Source organism: Palaemon carinicauda, unplaced genomic scaffold (genome assembly GCF_036898095.1).
Source record: "Palaemon carinicauda isolate YSFRI2023 unplaced genomic scaffold, ASM3689809v2 scaffold663, whole genome shotgun sequence".
NCBI classification, from domain to species: Eukaryota; Metazoa; Arthropoda; class Malacostraca; order Decapoda; family Palaemonidae; genus Palaemon; species Palaemon carinicauda.
In genome coordinates this window covers 22,501-39,053 of record NW_027171942.1, presented here as the reverse complement: position 1 = coordinate 39,053, position 16,553 = coordinate 22,501, and the positions used below count along the sequence as shown (strand labels likewise).

General features: G+C 42.0%; 1 protein-coding gene across 7 annotated transcripts in view; it reads right to left on the bottom strand.

Annotated features, from left to right (window-relative positions):
* The window catches only part of LOC137637329 (ketosamine-3-kinase-like), a 40,424-nt gene extending 24,826 nt beyond the window's left edge, over positions 1 to 15,598 (bottom strand). For 4 of the 7 annotated variants that reach the window (XM_068369571.1, XM_068369570.1, XM_068369568.1 and 1 more), the window contains exons 1-3: positions 15,528 to 15,598; positions 11,906 to 12,031; positions 6,630 to 6,847 (exon numbers count right to left, since the gene is read on the bottom strand). In XM_068369571.1, the coding sequence (XP_068225672.1) occupies positions 6,630 to 6,847; positions 11,906 to 12,020 (333 nt within the window). In that variant the 5' untranslated portion in view covers positions 12,021 to 12,031; positions 15,528 to 15,598. Of the gene's footprint in view, positions 1 to 6,629; positions 6,848 to 8,842; positions 10,235 to 11,891; positions 12,032 to 15,527 lie in introns of those variants that run through there. The other 3 variants (XR_011043556.1, XR_011043558.1, XR_011043557.1) reach the window with 3 other exon arrangements.
* Between the last annotated feature and the right edge of the window lie 955 nt (positions 15,599 to 16,553).

The following is a 16,553-nucleotide window of genomic DNA, read 5'->3' as shown; positions in this document are numbered from 1 at the left end:
ACTCTCTCTAGTTCGTTACCTACCATGTTGGAGAGGCTAGGTATTTCAAACGATCTAGGCCAAGGACGTGAAGGAAGTTCGTTCTTTGCTAGGAATCCGAGCTGAAAAGAACATGTTGCAGATTCGGTCGTGAAACCAATGTTCTTGCTGAAGGCATGAACCTCACTGACTCTCTTAGCTGTTGCAAGGCAGACGAGGAAAAGAGTCTTGAGGGTAAGGTCCTTGAAGGAAGCTGACTGGAGAGGTTCGAACCTAGGTGACATAAGGAACCTTAAGACTACGTCTAGGTTCCAGCCTGGAGTGGATAGACGACGCTCTTTAGAAGTCTCAAAAGACTTAAGGATGTCTTGAAGGTCCTTGTTGGAAGAAAGGTCCAAACCTCTGTGGCGGAGAACTGAAGCCAACATACTCCTGTACCCTTTAATCGTAGGGGCTGAAAGGGATCTCTCATTCCTAAGATGTAATAGGAAGTCAGCTATTTGGGTCACAGAGGTATTGGTAGAGGATACTGAATTGGCTCTACACCAGCTCCGGAAGACTTCCCACTTAGATTGGTAGACTCTACGAGTGGAAACCCTTCTAGCTCTGGCAATCGCACTGGCTGCCTCTTTCGAAAAGCCTCTAGCTCTAGCGAATCTTTCGACAGTCTGAAGGCAGTCAGCCGAAGAGCGTGGAGGTTTGGATGTAACCTGTCTACGTGAGGTTGACGTAGAAGGTCCACTCTTAGAGGTAGAGTCCTGGGGATGTCGACTAGCCATTGAAGTACCTCTGTGAACCATTCTCTTGCAGGCCAAAGGGGAGCAACCAGCGTCAGCCGTGTCCCTTCGTGCGAGATGAATTTCTGCAGGACTTTGTTGATTATCTTGAACGGTGGGAATGCGTAAAGGTCGAGATGGGACCAGTTCAGTAGAAAAGCATCCACATGAACTGCTGCAGGGTCTGGAACTGGGGAACAGTACAGCGGAAGTCTCTTGGTCATGGAGGTGGCAAACAGATCTATGGTAGGTTGACCCCACAAGGTCTAAAGTCTGTTGCACACACTCTTGTGGAGGGTCCATTCCGTGGGAATGACCTGATTCCTTCTGCTTAGGCGATCTGCTGAGACGTTCATATTGCCCTGAATGAACCTCGTGACCAAAGTGAGGTTTTGACTTCTTGACCAAATGAGGAGGTCCCTTGCGATCTCGAATAGGCTCCTCGAATGGGTCCCTCCTTGCTTGGAGATGTAAGCCAAGGCTGTGGTGTTGTCTGAGTTCACCTCCACCACTTTGCCTAGCAGGAGGGACTTGAAGTTCAGCAGGGCTAAATGAACTGCTAGTAGCTCCTTGCAGTTGATGTGGAGCGTTCCCTGTTCTTCGTTCCACGTTCCCGAGCATTCCCGTCCGTTCAAGGTCGCACCCCAGCCCGAGTCCGATGCATCTGAGAAGAGATGAAGATTGGGGGTCTGAATAGCCAACGATAGGCCCTCCCTGAGAAGGAGATTGGTCTTCCACCACAAGAGAGTGGTCTTCATCTCTTTGGTGACTGGGATAGAGACTGCTTCGAGAGTCAAACCCTTGCCCCAATGAGCTGCAAGATGGAATTGAAGAGGGCGGAGGTGGAGTCTCCCTAGTTCGACGAACAGGGCCAGTGATGAAAGGGTCCCTGTGAGACTCATCCACTGTCTCACCGTGCAACTGCTCCTCTTCAGCATGCTCATGATGCAATCTAGGGCTTGGCTTATCCTTGGGGCCGATGGAAAAGCCCGAAAATCCTGACTCCGAATCTCCATTCCCAGGTACACTATGGATTGGGAGGGAATGAGCTGAGACTTCTCTATGTTGACTAATAGACCCAGTTCTCTGATTAAGTCCAAAGTCCAGTTGAGACTCTCCAGACAGCGACGACTCGTGGAGGCTCTCAACAGCCAGTCGTCTAAGTAGAGGGAGGCTCTGATGTCCGATAAGTGGAGGAATTTTGCTATATTCCTCATCAGATGCGTGAACACCATAGGAGCTGTGCTTAGGCCAAAACACAGGGCTTGGAATTGGTAGACAACCTTTCCAAAAACGAATCTCAGGAAAGGTTGGGAGTCTGGATGAATAGGAACGTGAAAGTAGGCATCTTTCAAGTCCAACGAGACCATCCAGTCCTCCTGCCTGACCGCTGCTAGGACCGACTTCGTCGTCTCCATCGTGAACGTCTGCTTGGTGACATACGCATTGAGCGCGCTGACGTCCAGCACCGGTCTCCAACCTCCTGTCTTCTTGGCCACCAGAAAGAGACGGTTGTAGAAGCCCGGGGATTGATGGTCCCGGACTATAACCACTGCCTTCTTCTGTACAAGTAGCGACACCTCCTGGTGCAACGCTAGCCTCTTGTCCTCTTCTTTGTAGTTGGGAGAGAGGTTGATGGGAGATGTGGTCCGAGGGGGTTTGAGGCAGAATGGAATCCTGTAACCCTCCCTCAGCCAACTGACAGACTGTGCGTCTGCACCTCTCTTTTCCCAGGCTTGCCAGAAGCTCTTGAGTCTGGCTCCTACTGCTGTCTGGAGATGCGGAGAGTCAGTTTCTTCCTTTAGAGGCCTTGGAACCTTTCCTAGACTTGCTCCTGGAAGAGTCTGGACGGGAGCTTCCTCGGCTGGGGGCTCTACCACGAAAGGGCGGTATGAACCTCGTAGCAGGAGTATCAGCTACTGGGGTGCGATAAGTCCTAGGGACTGAGGTAGCAACCTTAGTCTTACGAGCCGATGAGGCTACAAGATCATGTGTGTCCTTTTGTATCAGGGCAGCAGACAATTCCTTAACCAGCTCTTCGGGGAAGAGGAACTTCGAGAGCGGAGCGAAAAGGAGTTGAGACCTTTGACAAGGTGTAATGCTGGAGGAAAGGAAGGAACAAAGCTGTTCCCTTTTCTTAAGAACCCCTGATACAAACATCGACGCAAGCTCGCCAGATCCATCTCTAATGGCCTTATCCATGCAGGACATCAGGAGCATGGCAGAATCCTTGTCCGCAGGGGAGGTCTTCTTGCTGAGGGCCCCCAGGCACCAGTCTAGGAAGTTGAACATCTCAAATGCTCTAAAAACACCCTTCAGGAGGTGATCAAGGTCTGAGAAGGTCCAGCAAACCTTAGAGCGCCTCATTGCAGTTCTACGAGGCGAGTCTACCAGACTTGAGAAGTCAGCCTGGGCAGAGGCAGGTACTCCCAAGCCTGGTTTCTCTCCTGTGGCATACCAAACGCCCGCTTTAGAAGTGAGCTTAGTCGGAGGAAACATGAACGAAGTCTTGCCAAGGTGCTGCTTAGTCTGTAACCACTCCCCTAAGATCCTAAACGCTCTCTTAGAGGACCTTGCTAGGACTAGCTTAGTAAAGGTAGACTTAGCTGGCTGCATGCCCAGCGAAAACTCAGATGGTGGAGAGCGGGGAATAGCAGAGACAAAGTGGTCTGGGTATACCTCCCTAAACAGAGCCAAGACCTTACGAAAGTCAATAGAAGGCGGGGAAGACTTGGGTTCATCCACGTCTGATGAGGGATCCAGGTGTGCCGCCTCATCATCAGACGCCTCATCACCAGAGTGTAGCGAAGAGATCGGAAAGGTATGCTGAACAGCAGAGTCAGTACGAGCTGGAACATCAATATTAGTGGTTTCCTCTTCAAGACTCTGTTGAGGGAACACCTGAGGCTCAGACTGCAAAGGCTGAACAAAAGCAGAAGCAGAAGGTAGGCGCATGGGTGGAGGAGGCTGACTCCTGGCATGAGTGGCTGAACTCAAGGGTTGCGCTTGCTGAGTGGTTGGCGGAAGCGGAGTAGTAAGTTCCTGTTCCTGTGGTGTGAGCGGAGAGCGATGAGATAGAGGCTGCGCAGAACGAAGTAAATGTCTCGCCAGTTGAGGCTCCTGAGGCGCAAGGCTAAGGTGTTGTGGTGCTTGCCTAGAGGAGGGTTGAGCTCGCTGCAGCGAGAGCTGAGGAGACTGACTCATGGTTGGGAGGGGTTGTTGTACCTCGACCGAGTGTTGCATCACTGGTGGAGCAGCAAGTGGAAGCGGAGGAAGAGGGGTATAAGCCTCCTGATCCCATTGCTGAGGTTGCCTTAAGGAAGGCGGAGGCTGAACACCACTGGGAACAGTAAACTCAGAATGTGGCTCAACATCGTACGCCTGGCAGGCGGTGCTGAGGTCAGGCGGAGCGAGCGCAGGCGGAGCGAGCGCAGGCGGAGCAAGTGCAGGCGGAGGCGGAGGCGCAACAGCCCGACACTCACGCATCAAGACCGAAAGTTGTGACTGCATGGACTGCAGAAGAGACAACTTGGGGTCGGCAGACACTACGGTCTGCTGAGGCAGAGCCTGAACAGCAGAGATCTGTTGCGGCAGAACCTTACTCCTCTTGGGCGGAGTGCAGTCGACTGATGACTGAGGCGAGTCAGAGCTGAGCCAATGACTGCAGCCCGGTTGAGCACTCGCGTGCTGGACTCTGCGTTTGAGTGGTCTAGAGACCTGAGTCCAGCGTTTCTTCCCTGACAATTGATCAGCGGACGAGTAAAAGACGGGCTCAATCGTCTGCAGGTGGGAGTGACGGTCTCTGGAAGACACGCCCGCAACCACCGAGGATACTTCTGTGCGCCGATCAAGGCCTGCCGAACCCTTTTGCCCTTCGACATTGCTTCTCCCCTGGGCTTGGGAGCTTGCAAGAGGTCCCGGACTGGGAGGACGACTGGCACGCACAGAAGTATCCTCACGCACCACACTGACACTGACACTAGCACTTGGCACTGCACTGACACTAGCACTCGTCACAGCACTGGCACTAACACCACCCACTCCACTCTTGACCTTAAGCTCCTTGACTTCGGCCATAAGAGACTTATGATCGCTAACCACTGACTCTACTTTATCGCCTAAGGCCTGAATAGCACGCAACACAACAGACATATCAGGCTGAGGGCAAATAGTAGGTTCGGGGGTAGCCACTACAGGGGTAGGAAAAGGTAGGGGATCATGAGGTGAGGAAAAAAGTGAAGAGTGAGAACTCCTCCTAACTCTGCCTCTCTCTAACTTAGTTGAATATTTCAAAAGACGGACAAAATCAAGTTCCGAAAGTCCGGCGCATTCCTCACATCGATTTTCTAACTGACAGGGCCTGTCCCTACAGTCAGAACAAGCGGTGTGAGGATCTACCGAGGCCTTCGGAATACGCCTATTACAAGACCTACATCGTCTATGGGTGGGGGCTTGTGAAATGTCAGACATCTTGAATCCAAAGAGTTAGCCAAGTGGGGTTTCAAAATCCAAGCAAAAGATCGTTAACCGTTAATCAGGACTATATAAAAGCTATCTAAGCTAATATAAGAAGGTTTCCAGTAAAGCGACAGCCGAAATCAAAGAGAAATACTTCACCAAAGTCGTGAAAATACTCCAAGAACATAAGCGTATCCCAGAACGTCTTGCCGGAAGCACGACAGAGGAAAAATTGAGGAGGTGTCAACAAGAAGTACTATAGTACCTGGCCACAGGTGGCGCTGGTAAGTACACCCCCTTCTAGTATTGTGATAGCTGGCGTATCCCTCCATAGAATTCTGTCGGGCAACGGAGTTGACAGCTACATGATTATCGGGTAAGTTTAATATTGAAAATTGAGTCTTTGTTTACATTGAGAGCTGGGTATCTGGTCGACAGATGGCGCTGTTGGGCACACCCGCAACCTGTGTAGCGATCGCTGGCGAGTTTTTCCGTAGAGTTGTCTGTCGAGCAACAGAGTTGCAGCTATATAATCACCGGCTAATTTAAATATTGAAAACCATCATTTATTTAATCATATAAATTGAAATTTAACTTACTCTGACATCTACAAATGATAAATAAAATGAATAACTGCTGGCAATAAATACCATCATTTTTCTAATCATACATATAAATTGAAGGTGTAAGCATCCAAAATCCAGTATTCAAATTATCCCTAGGGTAATGTCTGATGACTGGTATCTATAGGAAAAGCTATACAGTACATACATATTCAATATATGGTAAATGTTAACCCTTTTACCCACAAAGGACGTACTGGTACGTTTCACAAAACTCATCCCTTTACCCCCATGGATGTACCGGTACGTCCTTGCAAAAAACGGCTATTTACATTTTTTTTTTCCATATTTTTGATAAATTTCTTTGAGAAACTTCAGGCATTTTCCAAGGGAATGAGACCAACCTGACCTCTCTATGACGAAAATTAAGGCTGTTAGAGCAATTTAAAAAAAATATACTCCAAAATGTGCTTGAAAAAAAATAACCCCTGAGGGTTAAGGGTTGGAAAGTTCCAAATAGCCTGGGGGTAAAAGGGTTAATACAGTATTTCATTACTTTTGAAACAATATCGAAGATTTATAATTTCAGTTGGATTTGTGTTTTGTATCTCCAAATATTTTAAAAGCTGAGATTGATTGATTGATTCGAAGTTCTCTGTCATCTTGACATCAAAGGTCATTGACACCGATATCGTTTAGTATAAAGATTAAAAGAATATTCAATTAAAACCAGAGAAGTAAATATGTTATAAAAGTTAAATAGCATTAATTTGAGAATCTTTTACATTATTTATATTTTCAATCAAGAATTATAACATTACATCTTCAAGTCTCAAACGCAAGAAGCACTCACTCTGCCAGCTGCTTCCCAAGCATTCCCGTGTGCCGATTCAAACTGCGCCATGTCCGGGTATTCCCCGCACAGCACGACTCCACCCGCGGGGTCGTCTACGACTATGTGTGGAGTGGGGACCCTCACTGTCCCCGTTAATTTCGTGGCCTTCGGACTTTCGAACTCCCCGTCGAACATCGCCCTCGCCTGACGAGAATTTGATGTTTTAACTGTGATATCTAAAAACAAGATAAGTGAAAATAAATAAGGCTGGTAGTAAAACCATCATTTATTCAATCATATAGATAAATTGAAATTTAACTTACTGTGACATCTACAAATGATAAATAAAATTACTAACTGCTGGCAATAAAAACAATCATTTTTCTAATCATACATATGAATTGAAGGTGTAAGTACTGTATCCAAAATCCAGGAATCAAATTATCCGTCAGATAATGTTTAATGACAGGTATCTATTAAAAAGCTATACAGTACATACATATTCAATATATGATAAATATTAATCCTTTTACCACCAAAGGATGTACTGGTACGTTTCACAAAACTCATCCCTTTACCACCAAGGACGTACCGGTACGTCCTTGCAAAAAACTGCTATTTACATTTTTTTGGGCATATTTTTGATAAATTTCTTTGAGAAACTTCAGGCATTTTCCAAGGGAATGAGACCAACTTGACCTCTCTATGACAAAAATTAAGGCTGTTAGAGCAATTTAAAAAAAATATACAGCAAAATGTGCTTGAAAAAAATAACCCCCAAGGGTTAAGGGTTGGAAAGTTCCAAATAGCCTGGGGGGTAAAAGGGTTAAAATAGCAATGGACTGATAGCTCCCAATGCAAAACCTTTCTTGCTCATTAACCATTTCATATGTTTTGCACAACGGCTCAAAGTATGCCTTGCACACTGCACCATAAGGGACAGATTTACTCGTGCATTACACGCACGGTGATATAATGTCACCGTTTATGTAACGATACATAATTGAACATTTGCCTGTCGTAGGAGGCAATTACTGACGACATATCTCTATCAACATAAATAACAAGAGGGGCACTCAGCCAAGAGGATGCCTTTGCCATGCAAAGCATTCTTATTTCAGTCATAACTACAATGCTTACTTGTACTTCAACATATTTTCTCCAAAATCTAATGGCTTTGTTCTTGGGTCATACCCCACATTATCATTATTATTATCAAATGCTAAGCTACTACCCTAGTTGGAAAAGCAGGATGCTATAAGCCCAGGGGCCCCAACAGGGAAAATAGCCCAGCGAGGAAAGGAAAGAAGGAAAAATAAAATATCTTAAGAACAGGAACAACATTGAAATAAGTATTTCCCATAAAAATTATAAAAACTTTAACAAAACAAGAGGAAGAGAAGTTAGACAGAATAGTGAGCCCGAATGTACCCTCAAGCAAGGGAACTCTAACCCAAGACAGTGGAAGACCATTGGTACAGAGGCTATGGCACTACCCAAGACTAGAGAAGAATGGTTTGATTTTGGAGTGTCCTTCTCCTAGAATTGTTTGGTAATCTCAGTGTTGTCAGGTATATAAGGACAGAGGAGAATCTGTAAAGAATAGGCCAGACTATGTCCACCATGTTTCGTTGAAATTGTTTAGTAGTTTTTCCATAATGTTCACGGAAAAATAAACTAACACAATACTTGCGATCTACTTAGCATTGCGATTATTTTTGAAGTACTGCGGCGTACTGTGTACTTACATGTACTTTAATTAAAATGTTACAGATTCATCCTTGGGTCAAACCAAACATGACCACCAAGTTTGGCCAAAATCGGTAAAACAGTTTTTGTGTAAAGTTGCTTACATACAAACAAACAGACAGGAGTGACTGCATAACCTTCGCAAAATTTTGAAGGCCATTCATCTGCAAGAAATTCTATTTACCAACATCTGAGTTACATCATTCAACCATAAGCATCGATAAAGCGGTACTGTACCAATTCAATTAAAAGAAATTATATACATGTATAAAAATCGTCTTGGGTTAGAGTTCTCTTGCTTGGGGGTACACTCAAGCTCACTATTCTATCTTATTTCTCTTCCTCTTGTTTTGTTAAAGTTTTTAAAAGGAAATATTTATCTTAATGTTGTTACTCTTCTTCAAATATTTTATTTTCCTTTCCTCACTGGGTATTTCCCCTGTTGGAGCCCTTGGGCTTAGAGCATCTTGCTTTTCCAACTAGGGTTGTAGCTCCGCAAGTAATAATAATAATAATAATAATAAATTCTTTTTGTCATCTGAGATTTACTGATTCAAACAAAATGTTCATATGACATAGTAATATTATTCAATGGCCGTCAATATACCCGTAAGGGAAGGCATCATGCACAACAGCTGAGACTAAAAACAAACAAAACTATAAAGTTAACGTGTGTCGCTACCTAGAATTATCGAAACAGACAATTATAATACTCAACTTGGGAGCAGGGATCTCTGAAACGACTGACATCTTCAAAAACACCGAAACACAAAGCTATGAAAGCAACACGTCCGAATCTCACTGGTGCTAGAAAAGGAATGAGGGAAGAAGCGTGGGTAGTGGTAGGGATGGGGGGAGGAGAGGGTAGTCGTAGTAGAAGGCAGTGGTTGGATGTAGAACGGTACCTCGTAGTATCGGGGAGGACTAATTGGTAAGGGACCTCTGGTAATGGTTCTAACACGCCCCAGTTACTATACCGACGCTCTTTTAGAGTGAGCGAGCTGGGTATATTCCTGGCATTCCATGCAACTTTTTCTCGGGTTTTTTAGCAGTATTTATACCTTAGAAATGGTGCTAGAGGAGCGTTTCACGGAGCAACACAGGTCGAGCCCAGAAAAACATGGAGTCTGGAATAATGAAGTCGGAAGTCCCTAGACTCCCTACACAAACTGACAATTTTCCCCTAAATAAGAAGCAAATTTCTCCCTAGCAGTCTTCAGCGCAATATAAAAAACGTTTTATATATACTACTGTATCTTATAGCTAAATTATATGATGTAATTGATTTCAGCAAACCTATTAAAACGTTTTGCCAGAAGACGTTCAAAGACTTTAGATAATATGGGAGTTATGGAAATTGGGTGGCAATCAGTTAGACTTGAGCTACCACAAACACATTTACATAGTGGAGTAACATTACCAATTCTCCAACATTTAGTTTTTTAACCTAATCTAAACTAACCTAGCAAAGTGCACGTCTCCTTAGCACTCAATTTCTTAACCTAACCTAATAAAGTGCATATCTCCATAACACTCAATTTCTTAACCTAACCTGATAAAGTGCATATCTCCATAACACTCAATTTCTTAACCTAACCTGATAAAGTGCAAGTCTCCATAACACTCAATTTCTTAACCTAACCTAATAAAGTGCACATCTCTTTAACAAACTATTGATGGCACATAGGTTGTAAATTCATTTCCTGATGTCAAGATAAAGTTACAGTGTAGGCCTATGTAAGTCTATTTGGTGATCAAGGAAAAAAAACATTTATTGAGAACTTCCAATCAGTAGAGCGGTGGATATTTCCCTCAACCAATTCTTCAGCGGTGTCGTCAATACTTCAACTTCGTGTAGGTGTCAATACTGTAATCTGAAAAAGAAAATTAAATATTCTAACCATGGTTTTGAAAACATTTTAAAATAATAGATATGGGAAATTTTTGTAATAAGCATCTCTATTATCATTCCTTTTCTGTACTGTATTCTACTATTTATCCATTTAACTATAAATTTCTTATCGCATCGATCAAAACCAAAAACCCCATGCATTTCAAGTAACCCCTTTCTTTTTCAATGAGATTTTTTCACCTTTCCATAGATGTCTTTTTCCAGCTATTCTCTCCAGGGGTTAACTACTGCACTGCAATTGTTCAGTGGCTACTTTCCTATTGGTAATGGTAGAAGAGACTCTCTAGCTACGGTAAGCAGCTCTTCTAGGAGAAGGACACTCCAAAATCAAACCATTGTTCTCCAGTCTTGGATAGTGTCATAGCCTCTGTGCCATGGTCTTCCACTGTCCTGGGTTAGAGTTCTCTTGCTTGAGGGTGCACTCATAAACACTATTCTATCTGTTTCCTGACTGAGCTATATTTCCCTAATGGAGTCCTTGGGCTTACAGCATCCTGCTTTTCCAACTTGGGTTGTAACTTAGCTGGTGGTAATACTACGGCTATTCAGATAAACTAGTCTTCATCTTTTGGCCAATATTCTTGAACATTAAAAACCAGAGGAATTACAGATGAGGGAGAAATTATATATAAAACGAGCCTCTTCAGTCCTTTCTAAGCTATTAAAATAGCACTACCAAGGAACATGTTTAAAACATGTTGAGAACTGCCTCAATAATAGCCCTACTGTCATCATTAACCTGATCTTAAATGAACTGCTCATAAGTTTCGTAAATGCTGCTTTCCCATCAACCCATGCCGACTGACTTCAGGGCCCTGACCTTATCAGCTGCCCATCAAAAGTTTCACTTTGAAAATGGGGAACTAAACTATATACCCTTCGTATTGACAAATAGATTAAAGTCCGGGAAGACTTAAAAAGGAGATATTTCTTCATCACACTGTTAAAAAGAAAGAAAAAAAAATATTTGTAAAGGTATGATGGTATGAAAACTGTATATATGCAGCAAACACAATTTGACCTATATCTATAGTGTACTTTTCTGTACTACACCATTAAGTAGTAACCTCTACGTGGAGTCAGACCTACAGATTTTTTTCCCAGCTCCCTTGAATTCTAGGCAATTTAAGCCTAGATCTTCATTTCAACATGTTTCATATCTAATGAGTCTTTCCATTTGTTGTCCCCCCACCCCAAACTCTTTATAGTCTAATTCTTCTTTCCTTCTTTTGTCATATGTCTGATTCAAATTCTTGACTTATAACAAATCAAAAGATAATGGTCATGTGTGTGTGGGGGGGGGGGGAAATGCAGACAAGGGGAAGTGTGGTGAAGCACAATTGAAAATCATATGGACGTCATAATTTCAAAAATTGAGATGATTAGGAAATTGGATAAGTCAGTGAAGTGGTTTAAATGGAATAAAGCGGTGAATAACTCATATAATGGCTCAGAGAGCAAGGTAGAAAAGGGACATGTGATTGAAGAGAACTGTGCAATAACTCGTTCATTTGAATCACATATAATTTATCAAAATACCGTTTGAAAAGACATGATAAGGATGAAATACCTTTTCCACATACAGTACTAGAAAATTTTATATGAAGGAGTTAACGTACTTCAAATGCTGTACCTTTTCCGTGATCCACTTCCCCCTCGTTGATGCATCTGCCTCCAACCTGACCCGTGGCGACGAAGCGCGACGTCCCCAGAGCCTCGAGTATGGCGTCGTACATTTTCGACGTCATGGCAAAAGCTTCTGAAATTGTCATGGAGAATATCAGCACATAATACAGTACAGTAATCAATAAAATCCAATGTATTAAATACAGCATTATATCTGAACATGTACTAGAGCAATGTATAAGCATAATAAATATCAACATCAGAGTAAAAATTTTTTTAAACAAAATCGATTTTCTAGTACAAAATTTTCATTTTACAATTACTTTAGCTAATTTTTATGTACAATTCAATTTTAGACGCAATCCCCTCGGTAACTGCACGACATCGATGCCTCCAGTAGCAGTACTGTAAAAGGCATTTTCTACAGATCCTCACATTGAACGGCTACTCAATAGTATTTTTACAAGGTTTTAAATTAATTTGTCTAACCCACATTAAAAATGAAAAATGTAAAAAGTAATTTGTATTTTCCTAATTATACAAACCTGAGTTCTTTACTCATAGGAGAAGGATAACATCGAAGCTAGGATACGGCAGTTAAAACTTTTAATCCTTTTACTCCAAAAAGACGTACTGGTACGTTTCACAAAACTCATCCCTTTACCCCCATGGACGTACCGGTATGTTCTTGGAAAAAACTGCTATTTATATTTTTTTTTGCATATTTTTGATAATTTTTTGAGAAACTTCGGGCATTTTCCAAGAGAATGAGACCAACCTGACCTCTCTATGACAAAAATTAAGACTGTTAGAGCAATCTAAAAAAAAAATATACTGCAAAATGTGCTTGAAAAAAAAAATAACCCCAGGGGGTTAAGGGTTGGAAAGTTCCAAATAGCCTGGGGGTAAAAGGGTTAACGAGGTATGAACACCAGGCAGGTAGTTACCCTGAAAGGTTGTCTCCTGTTTAGCAAACTGTAACCTCAATTAGCTGCGGAAGGTAGTTACCCTGCAAGGTTGTCTCCCCTTTGGCAAACTGTAACCTCAATTAGCTGCGGAAGGTAGTTACCCTGCAAGGTTGTCTCCCCTTTGGCAAACTGTAACCTCAATTAGCTGCGGAAGGTAGTTACCCTGCAAGGTTGTCTCCCCTTTGGCAAACTGTAACCTCAATTAGCTGCGGAAGGTAGTTACCCTGAAAGGTTGTCTCCCCTTTGGCAACCTGTAACCTCAATTAGCTGCGGAAGGTAGTTACCCTGAAAGGTTGTCTCCTGTTTAGCAAACTGTAACCTCAATTAGCTGCGGAAGGTAGTTACCCTGCAAGGTTGTCTCCCCTTTGGCAAACTGTAACCTCAATTAGCTGCGGAAGGTAGTTACCCTGAAAGGTTGTCTCCCCTTTGGCAAACTGTAACCTCAATTAGCTGCAGAAGGCAGTTACCCTGCAAGGTTGTCTCCCCTTTGGCAACTGTAACCTCAATTAGCTGCAGAAGGTAGTTACCCTGCAAGGTTGTCTCCCCTTTGGCAACTGTAACCTCAATTAGCTGCAGAAGGTAGTTACCCTGCAAGGTTGTCTCCCCTTTGGCAACCTGTAACCTCAATTAGCTGCGGAAGGTAGTTACCCTGCAAGGTTGTCTCCCCTTTGGCAAACTGTAACCTCAATTAGCTGCGGAAGGTAGTTACCCTGCAAGGTTGTCTCCCCTTTGGCAAACTGTAACCTCAATTAGCTGCGAAAGGTAGTTTCCCTGAAAGGTTGTCTCCCCTTTGGCAAACTGTAACCTCAATTAGCTGCGGAAGGTAGTTACCCTGAAAGGTTGTCTCCCCTTTGGCAAACTGTAACCTCAATTAGCTGCGGAAGGTAGTTACCCTGCAAGGTTGTCTCCCCTTTGGCAAACTGTAACCTCAATTAGCTGCAGAAGGTAGTTACCCTGCAAGGTTGTCTCCCCTTTGGCAAACTGTAACCTCAATTAGCTGCAGAAGGTAGTTACCCTGCAAGGTTGTCTCCCCTTTGGCAACCTGTAACCTCAATTAGCTGCGGAAGGTAGTTACCCTGAAAGGTTGTCTCCCCTTTGGCAAACTGTAACCTCAATTAGCTGCGGAAGGTAGTTACCCTGCAAGGTTGTCTCCCCTTTGGCAAACTGTAACCTCAATTAGCTGCGAAAGGTAGTTTCCCTGAAAGGTTGTCTCCCCTTTGGCAAACTGTAACCTCAATTAGCTGCGGAAGGTAGTTACCCTGCAAGGTTGTCTCCCCTTTGGCAAACTGTAACCTCAATTAGATTGCAGCCGGCAGAAGAGGCAGGGGCTTTCCCACCGCTACCCAGTATCTACCGCCTACTGCTAACATCTATTTGTACGTTTTTAACTGCCAAGTTCATTATTAAAAAACGAAGGTTGGTGATTGCGTTGGAAAAACTACGGGTTTCCACCAGTCCTCTTTATCAAAATCATTCAAATCACCTTAAAATACATCATTTAATAGTCTTGTTTTCTCCATAAGTCATTGTATTATTGTATAATTTTACCATAAATTGTCATCGACGCAGAGGCACATGTATATAGAAGGTCCAAACTTACAAATATTTGGTGATACAAACAAACACAAATCTAACTGAAAATAAGAAAGATAAGATTGAGAAATACTTTAATGAAAAAATATTATATCCTTTAATACGGTAAAAAAAATTACCATTTATAATAACCTGATATCTATTTCATATGAAACCTACTTACACTGCCGTATTCTAAGTTAGACATCATAATACATACGGGTGGCCGCTATCGTACATACACCCCCAGGCCAAAATGTTACAAAAATCGACTTAAAAACAGCTTCTTGATACCAATTAAACTCAAGGGGTGTATGTACAATAGCAGTCACCTTTATTAATCACAGGCTTGTAGGTTAGGTCAGGGGGGGGGGGAAAGTTTAGGTAAGTTTATGTCCCTTTTTAATGAACGTGCGAGGAACTGGCCGCTGCTGTACAAAGGCACCAAGTTCAAGTTTTGGACCTTCTGTATGTTGCAATCTCGCTTTCTAACACGGTCTGATCCACTATCTTGGCTTGTTTAGGTATCGCGCTTCTGTATCCCACTTACCTAACCTAATCTAGGACATGCGTATTTCTAAGTGATTCACGGAATCTCTGCAACACATAAAAAGCATTGTTATCACAAATGAAAAACTTACTCAACCAGAATTTCATGTTACTACCAATTATGGCTAGTTATAAATACTAAGGTACAGCTTAATTCCTAGGACACAGTTAATATTAATTTTCAATAGCAAATATCTACACCGACCTAGCTTAGGGTAGCCTAGGCTAGTTTTGGCCTTCACCTAATTATAGCTATTAAATCAAATTATACTGTATATCTACAAGTAATTGTTCATAAAACATGTATAATATATATTCATTACTTATAAATATCTATATTTAATTAAAAAAAAGTCTTAGTTCAATTTAAAAACACGTTTTGTATGTACGACGCGACTCCAATACCGCACGAGAAATCGTGTTTCAATATCGCTTAATATCTCAAAATATAATTAAGCTTTCAAGCTTTTAATTAATATAATGACACCTATAGCATTAAATAAAGCTTTAGCTTCATTTATTTTACCTTGTCATACTTACAGAACAAAGTTAAATGAAGATATATATGATAAACTTTTTGGACGGCCGGACATGTTGATGATGTTGACACTATTACCACTGGATTATCGTACATGAGCCTTAAAATTCTCGTTTTTCAAAAAAAAATTATCGTACACACTTTCAGCATAATTATTGGGGAGTTACATGATTGACTTATTTCCAAAATATTTTAGTATAAATTTCTAATTAAACACATACACACATACGTATATACCTAAGGTATGTATCGTACATCATACCGGACCTAAAATAATCGTACATGTAGGATAATTATCGTACACATGGCACCCCTACAGTCTTGTTTACAAGAGTTGTTCTTTTACTTCTTGGGGCGAGAATTGAGAATCCGGGTCTATGGAATTTTTAAAATTATCCTCAAATTTACCTAAAAAAAACAATAATCGTCCACAGTAACTCTATGTGTAAACGTATTTAGCCAAATTATAAGATTATCCATAACATTTTATACGATTTGTGTTAAAAATCTATCAGATTATTGGTTAAAACTGGTTCCAAATTTATCATAAAAAGCAGTAATCATACACAATAACACTGTGGAGACGTATTTATCCCTGATATATGATTATCCATATAATTTGTGTTAAAAATCTATCAGATTATTGTCTAAAATTACTACTAATAATACGGTCCATCAAGCCTTTGAATATTTAAAAAATTTCTTGTTTGATAGAAAATGCCGTGTGAAAATTAGAAACTCTCATTCATTATATGAATAATTGAACAGAGGGGTACCCCAGGGGAGTTTACTAGGCCCGGTTTTATTGTGTATCTATGTTATTAGTCTATCAGCAGTACTAAAGAGCATGCAGTAAAGTTTAAACTATTTACAGACGATATACAATTTTAATGAAAAGGTGGACAAGCTGACAAAGGTTATGGAATTAAGTTAACATTTCAAACACTGATGGACCCAAACATGAGAAAATGACATATGCTGACAAAGGAAAAATCTACAAGTATTGAATTTGTAGATTACATTCAATT